This window comes from Protobothrops mucrosquamatus, unplaced genomic scaffold, assembly GCF_001527695.2.
Source record: "Protobothrops mucrosquamatus isolate PMUCROS unplaced genomic scaffold, P.Mucros_1.0 scaffold1860, whole genome shotgun sequence".
Taxonomy (NCBI): domain Eukaryota; kingdom Metazoa; phylum Chordata; class Lepidosauria; order Squamata; family Viperidae; genus Protobothrops; species Protobothrops mucrosquamatus.
In genome coordinates, this window is record NW_015387989.1 from 156,639 (window position 1) to 179,522 (window position 22,884).

A 22,884-nucleotide genomic window follows, 5' to 3' on the forward strand; every position below is an offset into this window, starting at 1 on the left:
AGGATTTTATTTAGGGTGATTTTAAAAATAATTTTAAATAGAAACACAGCTTCTAATATTCGGTTTTTTAATCTGGTTTTATAGGGGTTTGTATTTTTATGTTTTGTATTTGTACTGTTTTTAATACGCTGTGCACCGCCCTGAGTCCTGCGGGAGAAGGGCGGTATATAAATTAAATTATAATAATAATAATAATAATGTGATTGCCATTTATAGCCTTCCCAGCCAGCTTCTGACCATGTGATTCACTTTACAACGGCAGTGATTTGCTTAAAGAAAGGTCACAAAAACAGGTATGACTCACTTAACCACCAGCTTGCTTAGCAGGAGACATTCTGGCCCCAGTGGGGGGGTCAAAGGTCAAGGACTGTCTCTGTGTGTGGATCAGGAACCCTGCCAGTACATCATGCCTGAACTTTAAGGACATAAAAAGTTGAAAAGTGGATCCTTAGGGAGACAGTTAGCAAAATGCAGGTGTCATAAGGTCCAGCTGCATTCTAAATGCAAATTGCTAAAACAAGAAAAATCAAATGAAATTAGAATTTATATGAAAAAGGGACAAAACCTCAACCATGCTGCCACATTCCCCCCCACCCAAGATTCTCCTTACATCCTTATCACCTTAATGACAAAAGAACTTTTCCAAGGCCAGATAAATCAGTGAAATAAATTATAACATACAATTAGTTTATATGGCTTGTTTTTATTTCCAATATAGAATAGGATTGAGCAAAGCCAAATTCTATATGAATTTTTGTATCAAACTGTATTATAAAATTAGCTTTTTCCTTTATGTGGGAATTCATAATAATTAATGATTATTTATAATTTAACTTAAAACTTTTAAATTCAGTTTTAAGTTTAAATATTTTTATTTCTCTTCTGCCGTTATAGGTATATGTTTTCTGGGTTTTTTTTAAAATACGTTTCTACATAAGAGAATAAAATGTGAGCTTAGAAAATATAGGAACAATAATATATTTTAGTTTCTCCCATCTCTACAATGATTCACCCTGGATAATTAGCTGGGGGGGAAAAACAAGTTGCAATTGGAATTTCTAGAATTCCTACTCTGGATTCAACTCAGAGGCTTTATATGGAGATATAAAAGCTACCAAACACAAATCCATCTATATCATATCTCAAATTCATAACTCTGGACAGCTAACAATATTTTACAAACAGATTAAAACATAAAAAACAAGCAATGACAACACACATTTAACTGCAGCTTTGGCTACTGGGAAGGTGCCATGCAAACCTGACCCAGAGGTGAGAGAGGGAGAGGGGGAGAGAGAGAACAGAGCCTGGCAACAAGCACAACTACGGGAAAGTGTAAAGAATGTGGTGGCTCTCAATAATGAACACAAAATATAGGAAAGCGTGGATCAAGTTCTGTAACTCAAGGAATCTGTGCAAATGCACAAGTATGGAGAAAAATAAGAAGTCTTAATGCAGGAAATGCATCTCGGGCATGACTCTCCCTAGGGTCTTAAGTAGATCAAAGTACAGGAAGTGGTAAGGTCTTTCAGACTTGCAAGATTCTGTGACTGTAAGTGTAGTTTTAGTATTCGTAATATTGGTTTCCAAGTCTGGTCTACCTCAGAGCCTACTTCGCCTGATCCACTGACTGCCGACTCCTACCCCTTGGTCCTGGTCTTACCCTCTGTCTGGGGCAATAGGGAATCAGTCCACACCCTCCTCGGTGGGACAATCCTTCAGCTCTCTGAAGACAGCAATTCACTCTCCCCTTGCTCAAATGTGTAGACAAAACGCCCAGGGATTCCTTCAATCACTCCTTCTACTGGGCTTCGCAGCCTTCTTTGGGATTTGCTCCTGTGATGGTCTTTTGAAATGTGTGTCTGGATCTGGACTCAGTACTGCAAATGTCACCTGACCAGGTAGGAACAGAATGGACTTCATGTGTATTGATGGATCAGAAGCAGAAAATGAGCCAAAAGTCCAATTTAACTTCAGAAAAGGCGACTGCAACCCTAAACACAGAGTTGGGTGAGTTGGGTGGTATCTAAATCTGAGAAACAAGCAGCCTTGGCAGAAATTGAGAGTTCAGAAGGGCTCCTTGTTCCTCTTTTCTGCACCCAGAATGCCGTGCCCCATGCCAGGTCCTGCATTTTAGGAAGGACCCTGAGCAGGTGGAGGCCAGTGGGAGCAGCCTGGAAGGGGGCAGAGCTGGGGGGGGGGGGGGGCTGGGCGCACTTCGCCTGCAGGCAGACCCGCAGCCGCCTGGGGGCGGGGAGGGGCCTCTGCGGTGGCAGGGCGGGGCGTCCGAGGCCGAACTAGATGATATTCCAGTTACAGGATTTTTTTCACACTCCGCAGGCCTGCTCACTCCCAGCCCGGCGAATCACCGGACGGTCACTTTAAGAGCGGTGGACTTCAACTCCCAGAATTCCCAGGGCGGCACTCGGGGCCGCGGAGCTCTGGGAGTTGCAGTCCACGCCCCTTGACGCGGCTCAGGCGAGACTCGCGGGGCTGGACGGCCGCTGGGCACCCGGGCCCTCTCCCGCCCGCCGTAGCTAGGCCGCCGCCGCCGCCGCCGCCGCTCACCCTGGCCGATGGCTTGGTAAGCGTTCTCCGGGTCGTGCACCAGGTCGCAGAGCGCCATCAGGGCCCGCTGCCGCGTCAGCAGCTCGGGGTGCTGCAGCTCCTCGTTGAGCTTGGGGAGGCCTCGGCGGCCGAAGGCCACGGGCGCCTTGGTGGGGTCGATGTCGGGGGGCAGCTGGGCCGAGATCCGCGGGTGCGCCATGCCGGAGGGGAGCCCGCCGAGACGCGCGCGCCTGGTTGCTAGGCGACGAGGACGCCGGGCGGGAAAGTCTGCGCACGCGCACCCGCCTGCTCGGGGCGGGGCGGGGCCTTCTCGCGGGTCTGCGAGCGCTCGCCCGAGCGGCTTCGGGAGCGCTCGGCGTCCTTCGTGGCTGTGCCGCGCTCCGAGCGCTCCCCCTCCCGCCGACTCGGACCCGCGTCCTGCGCCTTTGCCCGCCGCCGCTCTGCGACTCCGCGCCGCCTTTTCCGACCCCGCCGCCTGCCGCTCCCTGCTGGGCCGGGGCTGGAGAGGTCGGCGCCTATCCCCGCCTGTTGCAAGGGGTGGAGGGCTGCCGCGGCTCCCAATCCAAACCTTGGGAATAACCCCTTCCTGTGCAGGGGAAAGGCCCACCTCGATTCCGGCTCCTTCCACGGTTGAGAAGTTGCTTAAAGAGAATATTGCAAAGTTACGAGAAGGGCCGATCCGAGCAGGTGGTTTAAAACCAAGGCAAGGATGGGTAGGCTTTACTGCTCACCCAGGCACAGCAAATCGGTTGCCAGGAAGCCTGCGTGTTTTCTGGATCACTTGGTTCCAAGAGCGGATCCGCTCCTGTACAAACATTGGCGGCTCAGAGCCTCGTGCATTTGCAGAAGGGGAGGGAGGGGTTGCTGATCAGCCCCCCCCCCGCTGGGTCGCTGTGAGTCGGTGATGAGTAACCCGCAGGGGCCTCCTGGAGCTCCTGACTCTGCCGAAGGCCTTTCAGCTCCTGAGCTGCAGTAGAAAGATGGTGCTGAGTGGAGCAGGATCAGACCTCAGTTCCTGAACGGGAGTGGTTTCTCTTGTGAGACTCAGCCAGATGCAACACAGAAATGCAGCTGTTTCCCTTCTGATCAGCTGCTGGGTGTTTCCCTGTTTCTTGGCAGGTGGAATTGTGTCTGTTTGGTTCTGAACTGCTGGGCATCCCAAAGAGAAGAAAAGGGACAGGAAAGAGGGGCTCAGAAGAAATGGAAGGATTGTGGCAGAAATTTTGGAGCTTCGGAACGGCAAGAAATGCCCAGACAACAACAAATTTTGGGGGCCATGTGGAAAAAGGCAGAAGGGCTGTTCTGAGGAGCAGGGGTTAAGCAAGACATGAGCACTAGCAAGGAAATAGAGCCTTAACCCTGACTGTTCCCAAAGGGAAGTGGAACCAGACCAACACTGTGAGCTGATCAGAGAAGTTTCTTTATTGCTACTTGCCTCTTTACAAGAATCTCAACTAGATTGACTGCAGTCTCTTGGGAATAACCAGACAAGGGCTACGGGGGTTTTAGGGAGGGAGGATAAGTTTGGGTCACTTTCTCCCCTGCCAGGATTCCAAGTTACCTAGTGGGGGAGTCTACCCTGAGAAATGCAGCTCAGAGTAGATAAGAGGAGTAAACAAGGGATAGCTAATTTAAGGAACGCAGGCCTCCATGCCCAGAAGAACAAGGCCAGGGCTAAAGGAACTGTAATCTTGGAGGACTCCTGGAGGCCTGGGCAGGGGCCAGAAGGGAAGAGTGAATGTTGCTCCTCTCTTTAGAAAAGGGAAGAAAGTGGAGCCAGGAGAGTAGAAGCTGGGTGTGTAACTGTACAAATGACAAGGTCCTCAGGCAGGTCATGGACCAGAAAAGGCCTTTGGTGGGATGCAGCTGCTAAAAGGCAAATGCAATTAGGGATGCATTAATGGGTTCAGAGCATGAGAAGCAACTGTCCCCCCCCCTTGCAATTCTGTGTCCAGTTCTGCTACCATCACCATCTAAGCAGGATGATGACAAAACGGGGTGTGATCAGAGGACAGCTGTTGATGGGATGAAGGCTCTGGAAGGGCACAGAAGAGAAGGCTGGGAAAGATGTGGTGATGCTCTTCAGAAATCCAAAGGCTGCCCTGCAGAAGGGGGGGGAGCACAAGAGCCAAGAGCTGGAGACCACCACCTGGAAGTGGATTCCGGTTAGGGCCCAGGAGGAGCTGCCTTCCGGCTGAATTGCAGCCTCTTTCTTGGAAGTGTGAAGTTTCCATTCTCCGGGGGTCTTCCAACAGAATAACAGACTTGGAAGGGACCCTAGAGGTTTTCTAGTACAAACACAAGTTGAGAGAGTAGATGACCTCCAAGGTCCCTTCCAGTTGTATTATCATATGCTCATTTCCGTAAGGACCCTTGGAGGCCATCTTGTCCAGCCCCCTACTCGGTGCACGAATCCTCAATCTGTCCGTGTGGAACATCTGTGATCCAAAGCAGAGACGGGTTCCAGCGGTTTCGCATCGAATTGGGGCGGACGGGGAGGGGGGCGCCCTTCTGGGCACGGAGCCTCTCCTGGCACCGGAGGGGAGGGGAGGAGAGGCATTTTCGGGGAGGGAGGGGAGCGCTCGTCGGCGGAAAGCGGGAGGGAGGGGAGTTGGGCTGTTGCAAAAGCTGCCCGCCCCCGACAGCGCGCGGGCGTCGGGGAGGGCCGTGCCCGGGGAGGCCTCTCCCCCCCTCGGGCCGGTTGCCATGGCCACGCGGCACTGGCGCCGGAGCTGCCAGCCGAGACCGTCTCGCCTCCCGCTCGGCGCTGCGGGGCCGGGGAACCGCTCGGGACTCCGCCTGCAGCGCCGCCGCCGCCGCCCTGCCTTGGAGCCCGTGCGCGGAGGAGCGGAGGTGCCGGGGCTACGCGTACCCTTCGCCGCGTGCGGGGACTCGGCGGGCTGCTGCGGGTGGCCGAGCGGGGAAAGAGCCCGCTGCGGCCCTTCCGCTCCCCGGGGCTAGGCGGCTGCACGGAGGGCCGGCCTGGGTGCTGCTGCTGCTGGCCGGGGAGGGAGGGAGGGAGGGAGGCGCCTTCGGGGCGGCCACAGGCCGGTCGGGGGCCGAGCCGGCGAGAGGCACCTGCCCGGCTGCCGCTGTTTCGCGAAGCGCCTCCCGGCAACCGGCGCTCCCTCCGCGAATCCGGAGCCTGGCCGGGCGCGGGGACGACCGTCGGGCTTCCCCCGGGTGGGTGTGGCAGAGGGACCGGCCGAACGCTGTGCCTCACGCCGGCTCCGGCTGTTCAGGCCCCGGCTGAGGGGCTCCGGGCGGGGGAGACGCGTGGCGAGGCGCCCCTGGCAACGGCGCTTCAGCCGGGACAGGCGAAGGCCCCGCTTGGAAGGGCGCGCAGGGCCAGGAAGGGCGGCCAGCCCCTCTTCCGCCGAGGGAAGGCTGGCCGCGGAGGGCCCGCAGCAGGGCGACCGCGGCCGGGACGCGCGGGGGCTTCTGCCTCGTGTCCAGGCGGGGCTCCCGGTGGAGCTTGGGGGGCGCTGCTTGGGCTGAGGGGCCGAGGCTGCCCGCCTGTTCTCTGCCAGCCTCCGGGGGCTGAGCCGGTCCCGTCTCTCGGCTTCGTGCGCACGCCGAGACGCTGGCCTCCGCCGGCCTGGCCGGGGTGGGGGCGGTAGAGGAGGGGAAAGCGGCCGGGTCCTCACCCGCTTCCGTTTGTCCTGGCAGCAGCCCAGGCTGGGCGATGAAGGGCCCCCTCCTGCCCGTGGGCAGAGACCGCAGGATCTGCGACTTCCCCAAGGTAAGCCAGGAAGGCCCCTCCGCCCCTCCCTGGGGGGGGGAGGAAGAAGTGGCGGCCCCCTCCCAGCCTGGGCGTCCTAGTGCTGCCGCTCCCCTCTGCCCGCAGTGCTACACCCCGGAGGCCTGTCTGCAGCTCAGGGAGGACTTCCACGCCCAGGTGAGGGCGGCCTGCCAGCGGAGGAACCCGGGCTCCGTTAGGTGAGTCTGCATCCTTTGCTCCCTGTGCTCTTCCACCTGCCTTGCCTTCTCAACGAGGCTTCCCTTACTTAGCCAAGCAAACCAAACCACCCAGGTTCATCCTGTTGTCTAATTCCTGCAAATCTAATTCCTGCAAAAATAGAAACTGCTTTGGATTTGAAGGACAGGAGTAACCTTTGGAAATCACCTCACTCTGGTTTTTTAAAAAAAATTTTATTGTTTTAAATTGGCCACCCAGTTAGTTCCTGGAGATTCTGAGCAGCATAAAGAACTAGAAAAGACATAAAATCAGCTAAAAATATTAAATCAAGCCAACAGCCCAGACTAGCACAGTCTAATAAACAACAAAATCCAGAAAACCAAACAGAGGCCATTAAGCAAATAACAGGCATCAACCCCAGGCCTGGGACCCAAAGCTTTCCAGAACCTCAGGAGAAAAGAGCCTGATCTTTGGGGGGGGGATCTTGTTCCAGAGAGTGTGGCCCCAACAGGGAAGGTACTCTGCCCAGGTCCCACAAGAGGCCACCATTTAATGGGAGCCCCCTGGAGTGCTCCCACTCTGCTGGAATGTACTGGGCAGGCAGAAGCCATTGGGGATACCAGAAGCCTCTCAGGTATCCCGGCCTCACACAGAATTTCATAGGCCATAATCAGCATCTTGACTTGACCTTGGAAGCCAGCGGGCAGCCAACGTAGCTCATGGAGCAGTGGTGACTCACAGGCACACCAAGAGGCACCTGTTGCTGCTCCTGGCACCACTGCATTTTGAATCACCTGAAGCTCCCGTGTGGCCTTTATGAGCATCCCCTGGTAGAGGGGCATCCACATGAGCATCCACATGGCAGTAGTTGTGATTTTTGGAAGGGCCTCCTGATCAAAAAAATGGTGCCACTGGAACACAAGATGAACCCCCTGTGCAAGAGCCAGGATGGCTGACGCGGGAATCCTAGGAAGTTCAGGTTGCCAGGATTGAGAAGCACCACATGGAAGGAGAATGATGGGTGGTGCTTTTCCTGTCAGAGAAGGGAGAGGAGTTCACCAGTCACAGGTTGTTGGGTAAAATGCGGGTCCAGCATTGTGGCCAAAGCTGGACTGAAATCTGGAGGCCGTTTCTCAAGCCAGCCCAATTCTGACCACCTTCACCTGGGAGACAAACCACTTAAGGCTGCGTGTGGAAGAGCACTCGGTGTCCTCTGCATGCCAAGGCCGGGAGGTTGTGGCAGCAGGGTCTGAAAAGATCCTCTGGCTGGGATATTTTCAAGCCCCATGAGGTGGCTTCTGGTGCTCCGTGCCAAAGTGCCCCCAAACTATAAAGTCGGGGTGGGGTGGGTGGAGGGTGCAGCTTCTCAGGGAACATGAGAAATTGACCTCTGGGAAAAGAAAGAGGAGGAGAAATATGCAGGAAAAATGTGATCGTGCAGGTAACTCTGTTGGATCCAAGTGAAAATGTTGATTGTGTATCTTCTAGGAGATCAATTATTGTAAAATGGTCCCCCTCCTGGTCACTGCATCTCTAAGCTAGAGAGTCCCAGCAACCTGCTGATTAAAATGTTGGACCAGGAGCCTGGAGGCCCCCGTCAAGCTCCTGGGAGAGCTTGGCTGTCCTTCCTGGGCTGGGCTGAGGTTTGTGAAGCGCAGGTTTGTTGAGGGAGAGGTAGGAGAAGATGGCAGGTAATCTAATCAATATGTACAGGCATATTCTGGTTTACATTTTGCTAGATCTAAACAAATGCAAGATCTGTTTGTTTTGTGAAAACAAATCCATTTTGGTTCACCTTCATGTCCTGATGTTGTCTTTGCTGCAGATCAGGAAGAGGGTCCTATCTGTTTCTACATTTCTGGAGCCGCCCCCCCCCGCCCCTCCCCCAGTTTGCTTTATGCTCAGATTGAGAAAGAATTTGGGGGGGTGGAAGCAGAGGGATGCAAAGCCCCATTGAAGTCTGAACTGCTTCAAGCTCCAAAGAAGGATGCGATGCTCCTGATAGGGGAGGACAGGGCCAAGTTGGATCAAGCCATGTAGGGCTTCAGATTTTGCACCCCTCCCCTTGAAAGTTCATTCGCTCCATGAAACAGTCTGCTTTTTCCTAACACCGTATCAACCTGTCCACTGTGAAAATGTGTGTTGCAGCCTAAAGATCTCCAAAGCGGTCGTGGTGGGAGACCTCTGTGTTGGAAAAACAAGCCTTATCAACAGGTATCATAATGCTTCCTTGCCAAAATCATTCCATTTCCCAGCAGCAATTAATGGCAGCGTCTGTGTTTCCCCTCCCCCCCCCAGGTTATTCTAAGTTCACTGGTCATTTCCTGCAGGGATCCGTGAGTGCCATGCAGGCTGCTTTGTGCCCTTCTTAGGGTGGGTGAAGCCCCTGTTCCTTGGGAGCACTGGAGGCCGGTGGAAGTGCCAGGCCTCAGAGCCCGGCCATGGACAGGGTGCAGAGGAGGAGGAGGAGGAGGAGAAGGAGGAGGAGGAGTTCTTCCTCCCTCCCCTCCAAGGAGCCTGTCGATGGACCCGGAGCTCGAAAGCCAGACTTCTCTCAAAAAGGGTCTAATGGCAGGTGTGGGTTATGCAAGAGAACCAGGAATATGTACCCAGCTTCTAATAAAAATCTTAGGTTATGACATTTATCCCTGTTCCCCAAAGCACGGAAAATATTAGTTGTTGTGGGCGTCATCGAAATAACAAATGTGCTTACTTGAAATTTAGCCGTTCTTGGGCTTTTCTCAAGCTCACGTCACCGAAATTTCAGAAGGAATGTGGAGCACCTTTTCTGGCTACCAAATTTTATTTTAAAGCAGCAGCTTTCGTTCCCTTCATCAGACTCGGGGAGCAATTAAAACCATCCATTTTCTCTGCTATTTTGTGTCCTCCCCATGCTGACCATCTGGCCTATGTGCTGAAGGGGACTTTCTCCCAGATACGCACATAAAGGGACAATCACAGTCTTTTGAAAGAACTTCCAAGATCTAAAATGACATGCTGATTTTTTTCCTAACCATTTTTCAATTGCAGGTTTTGTAAAGAGGTTTTTGACCGGGATTACAAGGCAACCATTGGCGTGGATTTTGAAATTGAGCGTTTTGAGATCGCTGGGGTGCCCTACAATCTTCAGATGTGAGTTGGAAAGCAGCTCCTGTCCCCCTTTCCCCTTCCCCATTTCCATGTATTTGGAAGGTTTCACTAGAATAACTTCAAAGCAGCGTTTCTGATGGAGAAGTCAGCCTTGCCTTACAGAATGCCTTCGCTTGAGGGAGTGTACAAATTTTATGTGCATGCATGCAACCCGACGCACGGAGAACTTTTACCAAGTAAAGTATGTACTCAGGAGGTTGGGCATTGTGCTTCAACTCCCAGATTCCATCAGCCCTCCAAGGTAGACCAGGCTGGAACACCGGAGCACTCGGACCACTTTTATTACATAGTTACAGTATAGGTGGTCCTTGACTTATGACCATAATTGGTCGTGCCCACTTCGGTCATGTGTTGTGACGATTGTAAAGCGGGTCACCCATATGACAGACCTGACTTTACAACTTTTTTTTTTTGAGGCGGTGTTAAACCCATTTTTCGCATTTTTGCTGGAAGAAAAAGCCAGTTATTGGCAAAAACTTCATAAATTATGACCACGGGATGCTGCAAGCAGCTGCAAATGCCGGCCAGCCCGAGAGCCTGAAATGTGGTCACATGACTGCGGAAGGGGGAGCCATTCAGACTCTGGAATTGGATCGTAAATACCTTTGGGGGGGTCTGTTGTAAGTCAAGGACTATCTGTAACAGATTCCTGCAAGCCTGAATGTGCCTGCCCGCCCCCCCTCTGTGAGAAGTAGGGAGAGTCACTCTGAGAAGCTTTCTCAAATTAGTTTCTGCCCCAATTCAGATTTCTTTTATCTGATCATTGCAGCTTTTCCTCCGGTCCCTCAGGATTATTCATTCTGCCTGTCAGAGATCCCTTACCAGGGCATTAGACCCCCTACCATCTAGCATTCTAGTGCACTTGATGATGCAGGAGTTAAGATCCAGTTGGGTGCCCACGTTGGTTGCCTAAACACTGCATCTCTCCTTGGGCCTCGTCTAAGCCCTGGAGGCACAGCGGTGGAAAGCAGCGTTTTCCAACAGAAAGCCTCCCAGGAGTAGAGAAGCTAATTAAGAGTGGGGATGTGTGCTTGTCTTTGTCTTGGGGCCTGTTCAATTAGCATGGTCTCCTGGGGCCTTCAGCTAAACGGGCTAATGAGGGCATTACTGGTTGACAGTAACCAGTGACCCAGAATGGAAGCTGGCTGGCTGGGATGTCTCAGAGGGAGCTTCATCTGAGCCTCAGAAACTCTGGCCAGGATACCCAATTCTGGAGGGCTGCAGCACTTGAGGGAGTTAGTTTCCTGTTTTTTTTTTGTTTTTTTTCAATATAAAATTTTTATTGTTTTCCAAAAAAGTTAGTTTCCTGTTGAGCAGCGGCTGAATGCCAAGCAAACCTGGGGGATTCTTGAAGGCTCAGAGAGGGTTGGATCTCACGGAAGCCAAGATCAAGAATAACTGGACGTCTGAGCTGAAGAGGCTGGGGGCCCGTCTCAGGATGGGGTCTAAAGAAATGGTGATCCGTACCTGGCTGCATAATTGAATTAAAGCAAATGGGGGTGTGGGTGTTCCATGCCTCTGGAGGGCCAAAGAGGTCCTCTTGTGATTTAAGCCGCTGGTCTCTCTTGGATAGGAGAGGCTTTAAGATTGATCCATGTCTCCAGAGCTCTGGATTCCTCTAGCTGATTTCATGGAAAGCATCTGGGTTTATTTGGCACCAGAAATAGCACAACAGGATGTATTTTGGGCTCAACAAGAGGCAAAGATGCCCAGGACACTGAATTCTTCCATTGGCTTCAGACTCCTTTGAACTTCCTGCCCCTGCGGCCTTTCCTTAGCTAGGCTCAATGGACATGGACGCCTCAACTGGAGGTAACCAGGTTCAGTCCTGGATCACAGAGCAGGCTGAAGGTGATGTGCCAACTGCAGGAACCAGCGCGTCCACGTACCCACCCTTTGGTATTCCCCAGGCCACCTGCAGCACCCGATCTTCACTTCTTCTTAAGGTCCTTGCAGTTTAACAAAAATAAGAGGGATCCTGCATGGTGTAGAAAGAACCCTGCCATCTTCTCCCCCCAGAGAATCCCTGGTGGATGACCACCCCAGGGGTAGGCCACCTTGGCCCTTTTATGGCTCATGGGCTTCAACTCCCAGAATTCCTGAGCCGGCATGGCTCAGCTTGGAAACCTCTCCCTTTCCCCTCAGCATGGCTGGCTCAGGAATTCTGGGAGTTGAAGTCCACGAATCATAAAAGAGCCAAGGTTGCCTAGCCCTGGCCTAGCCCGTCTGGTGGGGATTTGGGGTGGCACAGAGCATCTCGGAAGGCTGCAGCAACGTCCCTTCTGCCTCATGGGGAATGAAGGGGCCACTTTGGGCCCTCAGCGGGGCCACTGGGTGAAAGCTTTCGCAACACGCACCAGCATCTCAGATGTATTTGTTGTTCAAACAATGTTGCTTACTCCTGATCTAACGACAAAATCTCCCTGAATGGCTCCCCCAAATGCGGCTGTTCAGTGAACTCAGTAATGAACTCGGCCCAGGAGGGACTTTTGCTTGTGGAACTGTAATTTAACGTGCTCTTTCTTTCCCAAATACAAAAGTCTCCATCTTCTAAAGTGGGCAGTTATTGATCACGTAGGCTGAAAAGAATACATGTTGTCCTTGACTTAGAACAGTTCATTTAGTGATCATTCAAAGTTACAATGGCACTGAAAAAGTGACTTATGGCCATTTTTCACACTTATGACCGTTGGAGCATCCCCAGGGTCAGGTGATTTACATTCGGACACTTGGCAACTGACTCACATTTATGACCGTTGCAGTGTGTCATGTGATCCCCTTTTGCGACCTTCTGACAAAGTCAAAGGGGAAGCCAGATTCATTTAACAACCTTGTTAACTAATTTAATAGCTGCAGCGATTCACTTAACAAACGTGTCAAGAAAAGTCGTAAAATGGGGCAAAACTCACTTAACAAATTTCTCACTTAGCAACATAAATTCTGGGTTCAGTTGTGGTCGTAAGTCGAGGTCTGCCTGTATTGAAGTGGGGGATACACGGATGCTGATGAATAACAGCCAGAGTGATTTTTATTCGATATGTATATTGTGTGTGTATTTTCATTTTGAAGGAGGAGAGGAAATTGTCCTTTGGGCTCTTGGCCCAATCTCTCCTCTAGCCGCGTCAGTGGGGGAATTTAGGTCCCCCCAGAGCCCCGGGTGACTTTCTCCTTCCCTCCTGCCCAGATGGGACACGGCCGGCCAGGAGAAGTTCAAGTGCATCGCCTCTGCCTACTACAGAGGAGCGGAAGGTGAGCCGAGGGCGAAGACCCCGTCCTTGTTCCCCCCCCCCCGCATCTTTGGCGTGGCCAACCGGTGGCTCCAGGGCTGCTCAAGCCTTGCACAGTCTTATTTTACTTTCTTGGCAGTGATTATCACAGTTTTCGACTTGGCTGACATCCAGACCTTGGATCACACCAAGTAAGTCACTCCAGTTTTCCCTTGTGGCTGACTTTGCGTATCCCACTGAGCCACGAATAATGGAACCGCGTTTATTGGCTGAGGAAGACCTGCCTGCTTTTACACAAAGCCAAAGTCCAGCAAACCCTGTTACAATTCAGGTCATTCCTGCTGTAGCAGTTTCTGCCATCTGTAAGATTTTTTTCCAACCATTTTTTGGCCAAAATAATACCACGGTGGGTGGAAAAATGGCCTATTAGTGTCTCATCATGAAACACTGAATGATTAAAGGGATCTGATCCTGCACGCCCGCTCTGACTTCTGCCACACACACTACACAGAAAGGCCTTTAAGCTGGCCTGTGGCATTCCTTTTTTTGAGAATTTTTATTGATTTTTTAATAACAGTTCAAAAGTACTTATTCAACAAACGTGTTGTCTGGGTTTATCATTCACTAATACAGATTGAATTCCTAATCCCTTATTCTTTTCTCCAGCCATTGATAAAATAAGTCCCAAGTTTGAAAATATTCTGTTTCTTCTTTTTCTTTCAACCTCAGAGTAAGTCTGTCCATTTCTGCTCAATCTAGTATTTTTTTTAATTATTTCTTCCTCTGCTGGTATTTCTTCATTTTTCCAATATTGTGCGAATATGATTCTTGCCACTGTTACCACATGTAAAATCAAGCATATACCTTGTTTGTCAAGTTTTTCTGGCCTGTGGCATTTCTGTAGCGAAGAGTCGAGCTCAGAGTGGCCGTCACCAACTGGAGTTTGGAGTCATGGCTACTCCACATCTAGGTGAGACACTCAGCCTCAGAAAAGCCACATGCGGGTTAAATATTAATTTGCACGCAGGGAAGAGGCACGCATGCATTAACCCTGTGAGGAACACGGCTTCGCACACCCTGCCAGGGAAGGAGGCACCGTTTTCTCCCTGCTGTGTGGAATCAAGCTGGGCAGGTCTTCCTAAAGGGGGAGGAGGAGGAGGAGGCCAAGGGAGGGGGGGGCTTGGCTGGTCCTGGTGCCCTTACGTCAGAACCGCCTCTACAGGCTGCGCACCAGGGGGAGGGCACAGCCAGGCTCAGTCTTGCTGGACCGTTCCCCTCTAGCCCTTGCGATGCCTTCAGCTTGGCTCCAGCGGGCTCTGGGCTCTTCTTTGGCTCATGTGGTTTTACCCAGGCTGTTTCTGGGGGGGGGGGATCCGTTGACTCATTAACTAGACTTGGTGGGCAGGAGGCCCGTATCCGAGGGGACTGGCACAGGGACCGTCTTGTTTGCTGAGCGGGAGAACAGATGGCGTGCCTTCCTTCCTTCTGCCCTCTGCCTCTGCCTCTCCTCCCCAGGCTGGGAGTCCGCTCCTTCTCTTTCTGCTGCGCTACCACTTGGGGCATCACCAGACTAGTTTGCCAAGGAGCAACGGTGCAAACCTGGGCAGATGGCTGGCCGCCACCTGATTAGGTTCGCGGAGGGGAAAACAGGCTGAATGCCGAGAGGCAGAGGGCAGAGACCTGTTCACTTATTTAAAACATTGCTCTAGCTCCCCCTGCCTTATAACAGACTTTGGTTGGTTCCCAGTCAAGAATTAAAACAACATAAAATCATATTGAAAGCCATAAACATTGAAAATAAAAACCAGGCACCATGTCAAGCTTCCTGCATGCAGTCGCCTCATCCTATCGCAGCGTTTGGGGGAAACCGAGGCCTCCAGTGCTTTCCAGGAGGGTAGAGGCCTGCCAGGCTTCAGGGGAAGGGGTGTTCCACGGGGCAGCGGTACCACAGAAAAGGCAGGCTTCCCATAAAATGGCTCTGTTTTGGGGAGGGGGCCAGGGCCGTCCCCACCCTATCTGATCTGGCAGGGTGGGTAGGTGACCTTAGGGAAGGTGGTCCGTCAGATAACCTGGGTTTTGAAAGTGATGACCAGCATCTTGAATTGCACCTGGAAAGAAACTGGAAGCCGGTGCAGGTCACAGACACAGAGATGCTACATGGGCAAAGCTTGGGGGCCCCATTGTGGTGTTGCTGTGTCCCGAACGAGTTGATGTTTCTGGATGGTTTTCAAAACAATGTAACGCACATTGCAGGGGGTCCGTATGGGAGGTGAGCAAGGCACAGGTGACTGGGGGTGAGATGCACTTTGTTCACCTGCCCCTGCAGGCCCAACAACCAGCGGGGGGGGGCTGCCCATTGCAGCAGGATGGGGGGAGGCATCCTTGGGGCTGGCAGAAGGCGGCCTACGCAGGGTGCCTTTCTGCCCCGAGCACGACTGAGACAGGTGTGTCTTCTCGGCTCGCTCACCTGTCCTCTTCTCCCTGTCCAGACGGTGGCTGGAGGAGGCCCTGCAGGAGAACCGCCCTGGCTCCAGCTTTGTGTTTCTGGTGGGAACCAAGAAGGATCTCCTGGTGAGTCTGAAGAAATCTGTCTCAAGGACCAAGTTGGTCAGCTGGGAATCCATCTGCAGCACAGGGAATGGAGCCTGTCTGTCTGTAGAGAGCCCTGACAGCTCGGGGGAGGGGGGCTGATGCTGGCTGAGTGAAGAGCTGGGAGGCCCCCAGGCCCTGCTCCTCCGCCATAAGGGAACGGGTGTCAAGATGGCAGCCAAAACACACACAAAAAACAGGCAGAGCTTCCATTACACTGTTCTGGTGTTTTTGACCATAACCGGTAGACACTGGAGTTATCCCCTAGACCAGGGGTAGGCAACCTTGGCTCTTTTATGACTCGTGGACTTCAACGCCCAGAATTCCTGAGCTCATAAAAGAGCCAAGGTTGCCTCCCCCTGCCCTAGACCCATTCTTTTGGGGTGGGCGCAGTACATTTGAAAGATCAAGAACATGCACTGGATGTTCTTGTGAAGCAACTGAGGGGAGGGTGGCCTCTTTGCCACCTCCTTTCCTTTTTCCTTTCTCTAGGGAGGTGGCTGCACCTCCCCATTATTTCTTTTCTCAGAAAGCTTATTTGGGCTCTTCTTGGAAGAGGGTGCTGGAGGTGAGGCTTGGGGCTCCCCTGCTTCCCCCATTGAATCTCTTTTTCACGCAAAGGCCAGAAGCGCAGGGAGCACAAGAGGACCCCAGGCTCTCTGTCCCCCCCCCAGCATCCTCCTTTGTGTTGCTGCCCCCCTCCCTTATCTGAGTTATCTTGGCAGTATGAAGGATCCACAGCTTGTAGGGCTCGTTGGGCTGGCTGTGTGGCCCGATGCCACGTACCCCACTTGTGGCATTCAGGCTATGTGGCACAGCCTGGGTCAGCCACCTTTGGCCAAGGCAAGAGTCCGTTACCCTGAGTGAGGAGCTACTGGACAGGGGCAGCCACTCAGCCCCCAAGTGGGTCAGGAGGGGGCTGGCCTGCAGAGTCCTCGTACACCAGGCTGTGGAAGTTCGGCTGCAGTCAACTCTGCCCCCTCATCTACTTGGGAGGCCTTTTAAGCTCACTGTCCCACCCTACTCCTGCAGCTGGAAACATCCCCGCAGCCCCCTCGTGGGCTGGGAAGAGGGCAGTGGAAAAGCAGGTGCTTTTGTGTGGGGGCAGCACCCCATTCCCCGTCTATGGCTCTTTCCGTTTCAGTCCAATGCAGAGAGCGAGCGGACAGAGCGGGATGCCGTCCGTCTGGCCAACGAGATGCAGGCGGAGTATTGGTCCGTCTCGGCCAAAACAGGTCAGTTGAGCCACAGGAAGGCAGCACAGCAGATCCAGGAGGGAATGCCCCCCCTTGCCCCCTAACACTGTCTGGAAGGAGCCGCTGGGCCCCGAGGGTCACCCACCCACCCACCTTTGGTGTTACAAGGAGGCTTCCTCGTGTGCAAGGGAGGTCTCGGACCACAGTACCCATGCGCGTGTGCATTTCTTCCCCCAGCAAGCAGCCACGTTTTGTCTGTTCTCTGAATACAGCAACAACAGTTAGCAAATGTATCTGCTTGCCAGGTTTTAAGAATTTGGGGTGTCTCCTCCCCCCTCCCCATTTTTCTCTTTCTTCAGGGGAAAATGTCAAGGACTTTTTTTTCCGGGTGGCTGCCTTGGCCTTTGAGAGGTCTGTGCTGATGGAGCTGGAGAAGAGCTGCAACCGGCTGGTGCCAATCGGCACAGGAGACTTCATCAGTGGGTGGACCCAACTGCCTCCCCCTCCTGGGAAGGGGTCTTTCTTTCTAGATCAGTGTTTCTAGATCAGTGCACCTGAAGACGGATGGACTTCAAGCCTCAGAATTCCTCAACATGCTGACTCTGGAATTCTGGGAGTTGACATCCACCCATCTTCAGGTTGAGGATCACGGAGAGGGCGACTAGAGTGCTCCTGTCCGGAAGGAGCCCCTGTGGGGTTCAGTGGGGCTTCTTCCGGGTTGAGCCCAGGGAACGGCAGCATTCAGCTCTTCCAAGGTGGCCGAGGGGACATCCAAGCCCATTCTGGGAAACACCAATACAATCGCTGGCATTTGGGGCTGGGAGGAGGAGAATGCTTTGAAGCCTTTCCCTCCCCCGGCTCCCAGGTAGCCCCCGTACCCCCCCCCTTGGTCTTCTCCTTGCAGGGATAGAAGAAAACGTGGCGTCTTCACACGGATCTCGTCCATCCAACCTGAACTGCTGCTAATGGCCGACAGTCAGCCGGAGCCCCCAGTGGACCCACTGCAGGCTGCCCCCCTCACTCTTGGACAAGCGGGAAACCACTGGACCTCGGAGAAGCCCCAGGAGTGAGGCAGAGCCAATCCCCACCTCTGCTGCTCCCAAAGCCCTGCTGAGCCTTGGAGGCTCCCTTGCAGGGAAGGCCCGGCCCAGCTCCCTCTCCCCGGAAACACTCCTCCTGCTCCAGATGCGAAGCGTTCGCTTCCTGGTTACCTGCAGATGGGAGAAACAGACTGGACTAAATCAGGGCAAGAGCCCCAAACCAGGTGATCCTTCCTGGCAGCCGGAAATTCTACTGGAGCTGGACTTCTAGTTAAACCTTAACCATGACTAATAGCTGTTAAAACCAGCAGGAGGAATTTGTACTTAAAAAGGAGGATATCTGGAGTGAGAAAATCTGGTAATCCCTGGCTGTCTCCTGTTTAGGGCCCTTCTAGTGGACTCTGGGCACCAGAGCGTCTTGCGCTGAATTAATGGTTTGAATTCCTTGTTAGCTTTGCTTAGAATTACTGCCAGAGCAACTCCTGTAAAAACAGAACTTTGTTTTCATGTCCATCGTAGAATTAAAGGCTGTGCTGCGCATCTCCCCGTAGTTCAGCAAGACTTTAGCAGCCATCGGTGACCCCTGCCAGCCTTTGGGACCCAGAGAGTTCGATTCAAGAAGCGAGTCCTCACACTTTGGCTTCAGGGAGACATCTCGGCTAGTGGTGGAGACGCAGGTCTAGCATTACGGGGAAACTCTGAAAGGAAAGGGATTTCCACAACTCGCCCCCTCCCCCCGTCAGTGGATGTTATTCGCAACACCTAAAACCACCTGGGTACACGCTGTGCCAGGCATGGTCAGGCCCTCCCTGGTTGAAGGGAAAATTCACCCATTCCAGACCGGTGAATGTTTCCTGCTGCCAGTGATCCATCGTGGGAAGCGGCTTGGTTTGCAAAGGATTTCCTCTGTGGGTTTATTTGTTTCACGGCACGTTAGCTTTTAGTAGTACAGGTAGTCCTTGACTTAACAACCACAACTGGACCCAAAATTTCAAACTGTTGCAACTTCAAACGGTCACTAAATGAAGGGCTGTAGGTCAAGGACCTGTACTGATGATGTCCAAGAAGCAAATGGAGCAAGCTGGCCTTTCCTTTATGTTTCTAAATTTACACAAGTGACCGACTGACTTAGTGCTGCTCCTGAATCCCGTCAAATCACATGTCAAGAGCCCAAATAATTTTGGAGGGTTTTTTGCCATTATAACTCAGGGAAGAAATCCCTCCAACAGGTAAGACCCCCCCCCTCTGTGCTCCCAGCTGGACGAGCACCCAGGAGGCTGGCAGAAAAGGCGGCTTTTCCTGCTGGGTCCTGCCAGTTGCTGGGGGAGCTTCTGGCTAGAAACAGCCCCTGGCTCTGCACTGAAAGGAACCCCCCCCTCCCCCCATTGGCTACCTCTGAATTGCCCAACAGTTTCTTTGGGAAGAAGGAGCTGCTAACCGACATGGTGTGGGGAGGGGGGGAGCGCACAGTCTCCTCATGAGTAGGATTGCCACCACTTCCCGCCAGAGCTCTGCTTTGTCTGGAGAGGCTGTTCTGCAGCGTGTCTGTCGTTCCTTCAGCGGACAGAGCAAAAACGGGGCTGCCTCTGGAGCTGTTCTGGGGCTGCTGTTCAGGCACTGCTGGGCCCAAAAGGCTCTCCGACATCACCGCCACCATCGCAGGGCAAGCTTGTGCTGGGTGGGAAAGCCCTGAGGCTGCTTTTTAGGCAGAATCGAGCCAGACCCTGGCAGCCTGTGAACAGCCCAAGAGCCCAGTGGTGGGAGAGGCAGAGCTTTGCAAAAAGGTCTGGGGCACAAAGTCACAGCAGAGAGAACAGTTTTCTTCTGTTATTCTCCCCAAATTGCAGCACTGTCACTAAACTTCCAGGCTTCTCTGAGTGTGACCATCTGACATTTCTCCAGAATCTTTTTTGAAGCACGGATACATGCAGTATTCTCCCACATGCATACAGAGTACATGCAGTACACACGGTGGAGAGTCTACCATGTTCTCCGTCCTGCGTGTCACAGAGGCTGCCAACTGCACATCTAGTAGCCCCAGAAAGACCCGCACAGCCCTCGCTGAGAGTGGCTCCAGGGACCAAATCAGGCAGGACTGATTGTGCTGCCCCTCGTCAGCCTCTGCCTGATCCACTTGCAAACATGATCTTGTTTCTCAGGGCTTAAAAACAGTTTCACCACCACCACCCTTGGCCTCAGTGCTGGTTTTTGCATATTTCCCTCAACGTTGTCTCCCTGACTCTTTCAGCCAGCTGATCCTAAAGGGCAGTCAGTCCCTTTTGGGTGGCACGCCATTTTAATTTGTAGTTAAAAGCTGCATTAGCCAGGAAACAGACGGAAGGGAGATGACAGGGCCACGCTAGGCAGTCTGATCTGCCAAAGTGTCACTGTACAGCAACACCAAGCAAAGTTCATTCTTTGTTTTGCAAAAGTATGGGTGGGAAGGAGGGGGTGTCCTTATGGATACCTCTGGCTCATAAAGCCAGGATGTTTCTTTTTTTCTTTTTTTAATTCCTTGTGTGTCCAAGGAATTGGACAATGAACTATTCTATTCTATTTCTAATTCTTAGATAATCGAGGAGGCAATTTCTTTGTAGCAATTGTGCCGTTCCCAAGACTGTCAGCTGTCCTGGCATTAAGATGCCTTCCCCATGCTGCTCTTTTCCCCTCTAGCAGACTTCTCAGTCTGGAAAAACAGAACTACTGATTATTTCTGACTCCCTTTTCTCTGCATCACGTTGCACACCTCAGAAGGGAATACTGAGATGGCTACAGCATGTGGGAGAAGCCCAAGAGCAGCTGTACAAGACAAAATAAATGGCTTATTGAATCCAGAGAAGGAACAATTCAAAGAAAAATCTAAGAAAAGAAAAATCTAAGGCAAGGATGTGTGAGAAAGTGAACTTTTTAGGGATAGAATCAAGATCACATGAAATGTTACTACATATAATGCCTTAGTAAGACCACGTTTGGGATATTGGAATATTTTGCTCGCCACATTGTAAAAGCTGTTGAAAGAGTGCAACAAAGATGATTAGGGGACAGGAGGCTAAAGCATGAAGAGTGGTTGCAGGAATTGGGTAGGTCTAGTCTCATGAAAAGGAGGACTAGGGGTGACTTGATAGCAGTGTTCCACTAAGGGGCTGCCACAAAGAAGAGGGGGATCAATCTATTCTCCAAAGCACCTGAAGGCAGGACAAGAAGCAATGGATGGAATCTAATCAAGGAGAGAACCAATCTAGAAACAAGGAGAAGGTTCCTGACAGAATTAATCAGTGGAACGACTTGCCTCCAGAAGTTGTGGGTGCTCCAACACTGGAGATTTTTAAGAAGAGTCTAGACCAGGGGTAGGCAACCTTGGCCCTTTTATGACTTGTGGACTTCAACTCCTAGAATTCCTCAGCCAGGCTGGCTGATGAATTCTGGGAGTTGAAGTCCACGAGTCATAAAAGAGCCAAGGTTGCCTACCCCTGGTCTAGACAATCATTTGTCTGAAATGGTATAGGGTCTCCTGTTTGAGCAAGGGGTTGGACTAGAACAAGGGTCTTCAAACTTGGCCCTTTTATGACTTGTGGACTTCAACTGCTAGAATTCCTCAGCCAAGCACGTTGGCTGATGAATTCTGGGAGTTGAAGTCCACAAGTCATAAAAGAGCCAACTTTGAAGACCCCTGGACTAGAAGGCCTCCAAGGTCCCTTCTCTGTTATTCTGTTATAGACAAATTACCAGCATTAAAAGATATAGCCATTTTCACACTGAGAGGTTCTGTGGAGAAGATGGCAAGCCCTGGAAGGCGGTCTAGGCCCAGATTCCCAAGGAGAATCTTATGGTGAGACGGGTGGCAAATAAATGTAATAACTAAATAAAATAAAATATAAAGGGACAAACCAGTTTAATGGATGGAGGCAGAAAGGCATCTGAAAAATCAGACAGGCTCCAGGGCTTGCTGCTTCTCGTCCAGAGGTTTTCAAGAGACAAGCACTGGTGTACTCTCTCTCCTTCCTCGCCCTCCATAACACCCACAGTACCAACATTTGTGATTCTTCCCGTTTTCTTTTTCCATGGATCTCCGGGTTCAGTCTCCCCTCGAATGGAAAATGGTGCTCCAAATTTCTGCACTGGTTTTGGGATTAATGAGCTCGCTTTGGTCCCTCAAAACAGCCCAGGGCCGGCCTCTACGTTTCCCGAGATTCGGCCTCTGGGAGCCCCAGGAAGCCCCTCATCCCCTCCCTGATGACCCAGGGAGGCAGAGGAGACGCTGGGCCCGCCGATGCCTTAGGGCGCACGGGGGGGGGGGCTGGGAGGTAACCCTGGTTCTGCTGGTAACTCCTGGCTGTTCAGAAGCCGGGATTGCCCGGAGTTTCTTCCCACTACTAAGGGAAGGCCGGAGGGCCCCTGACTCCCCCCTCCGCGGCCTTTTATGCCTGCCTAGACCCAGGCCCATCCGGGGCTGCCCGCTTCTCCCGCCACTGGCTGGGCGGCAGCGCCGCTGGTCCCCGAGGCGGCTCTGCTCCCGGGACCCGAAGCGCGTCTGCGGAGTGGCGGCCCGAGCGGCATCCCGGAGCCTTTGCGCCGCGGAGACCCCGAGTTTCGGGAGGAAGCAGCCCGCGCTGGGCCCTCCGGAGGCGCCGCCGCTCGCAGAGGCAGGAGCGGGGAAGGGGCGCTCGGGCAGGCACAGCCGCCGCCCCTCGCAGGACGCGCTCGTCCGGGGGTTCCGGGTTCGCTTTTGCACGGCGCGCCCGGACTCGCCCGAGCGCTTCCCCGGAGCGCAGCCGGTGCGAGGCAGCGCTTCCTCCTTGGGGCTTCGGAGGAGAGGCCGCAAGGCAGGCCGCGTCGCCCCCGTCGGGAAAGCCCCTGGGCGGGGGCCCGCTGCACAAGCCGGAGCGCGAGAGGCTCCGGTGGGACCGAGGCGCGGGGGGAGGGCGGCCCCCGAGCTTCGAGGGCAGAGGGCGGCGGCGGCCTCGCGGGCATCCGGAGACTCCCGGCTGCCTCTCTGATCTCTGGCCGGGCGGCCGCTCGGCCACCACCGCCTCTTCCGCGCCCTCGGGGAACGCGAGCGCGGCCCGACCGCCACGGCCGCCGGCACCGCTTCCCGAGACTGTGCGGAGCGCGACCACGGCGGCCCTCTGGGCGGCCGCTGCCGGACCGCCTCCCGCGCGGGGCTCGGCGGCCTGCGCTCTGCACGTGCGCAGAGG

The 22,884-nt window shown here is 53.2% G+C and overlaps 3 protein-coding genes across 3 annotated transcripts in view; 2 read left to right on the forward strand and 1 right to left on the reverse strand.

Annotated features, from left to right (window-relative positions):
* Nucleotides 1-2,767, reverse strand: part of RSPH14 (radial spoke head 14 homolog) — a 95,671-nt gene extending 92,904 nt beyond the window's left edge. The window contains exon 1 of the mRNA XM_015823397.1: nt 2,569-2,767. Within this exon, the coding sequence (XP_015678883.1) occupies nt 2,569-2,767 (199 nt within the window). The remainder of the gene's footprint in view (nt 1-2,568) is intronic.
* A 3,486-nt stretch (nt 2,768-6,253) lies between these two features.
* On the forward strand, nt 6,254-17,615 carry RAB36 (RAB36, member RAS oncogene family). Its single transcript, XM_029285556.1, has 10 exons — nt 6,254-6,310; nt 6,416-6,507; nt 8,636-8,701; nt 9,518-9,619; nt 12,822-12,886; nt 13,004-13,055; nt 15,354-15,435; nt 16,598-16,688; nt 17,009-17,128; nt 17,554-17,615. The coding sequence occupies exons 1-10, from the start codon at nt 6,254-6,256 to the stop codon at nt 17,613-17,615; spliced, it is 789 nt and encodes a 262-aa protein (XP_029141389.1).
* BCR (BCR activator of RhoGEF and GTPase) overlaps nt 17,615-22,884 on the forward strand; it is a 74,242-nt gene continuing 68,972 nt past the window's right edge. Inside the window, exons 1-2 of the mRNA XM_015823394.2 lie at nt 17,615-17,715; nt 22,122-22,587. Coding sequence (XP_015678880.2) covers nt 17,615-17,715; nt 22,122-22,587 — 567 coding nt within the window. The remainder of the gene's footprint in view (nt 17,716-22,121; nt 22,588-22,884) is intronic.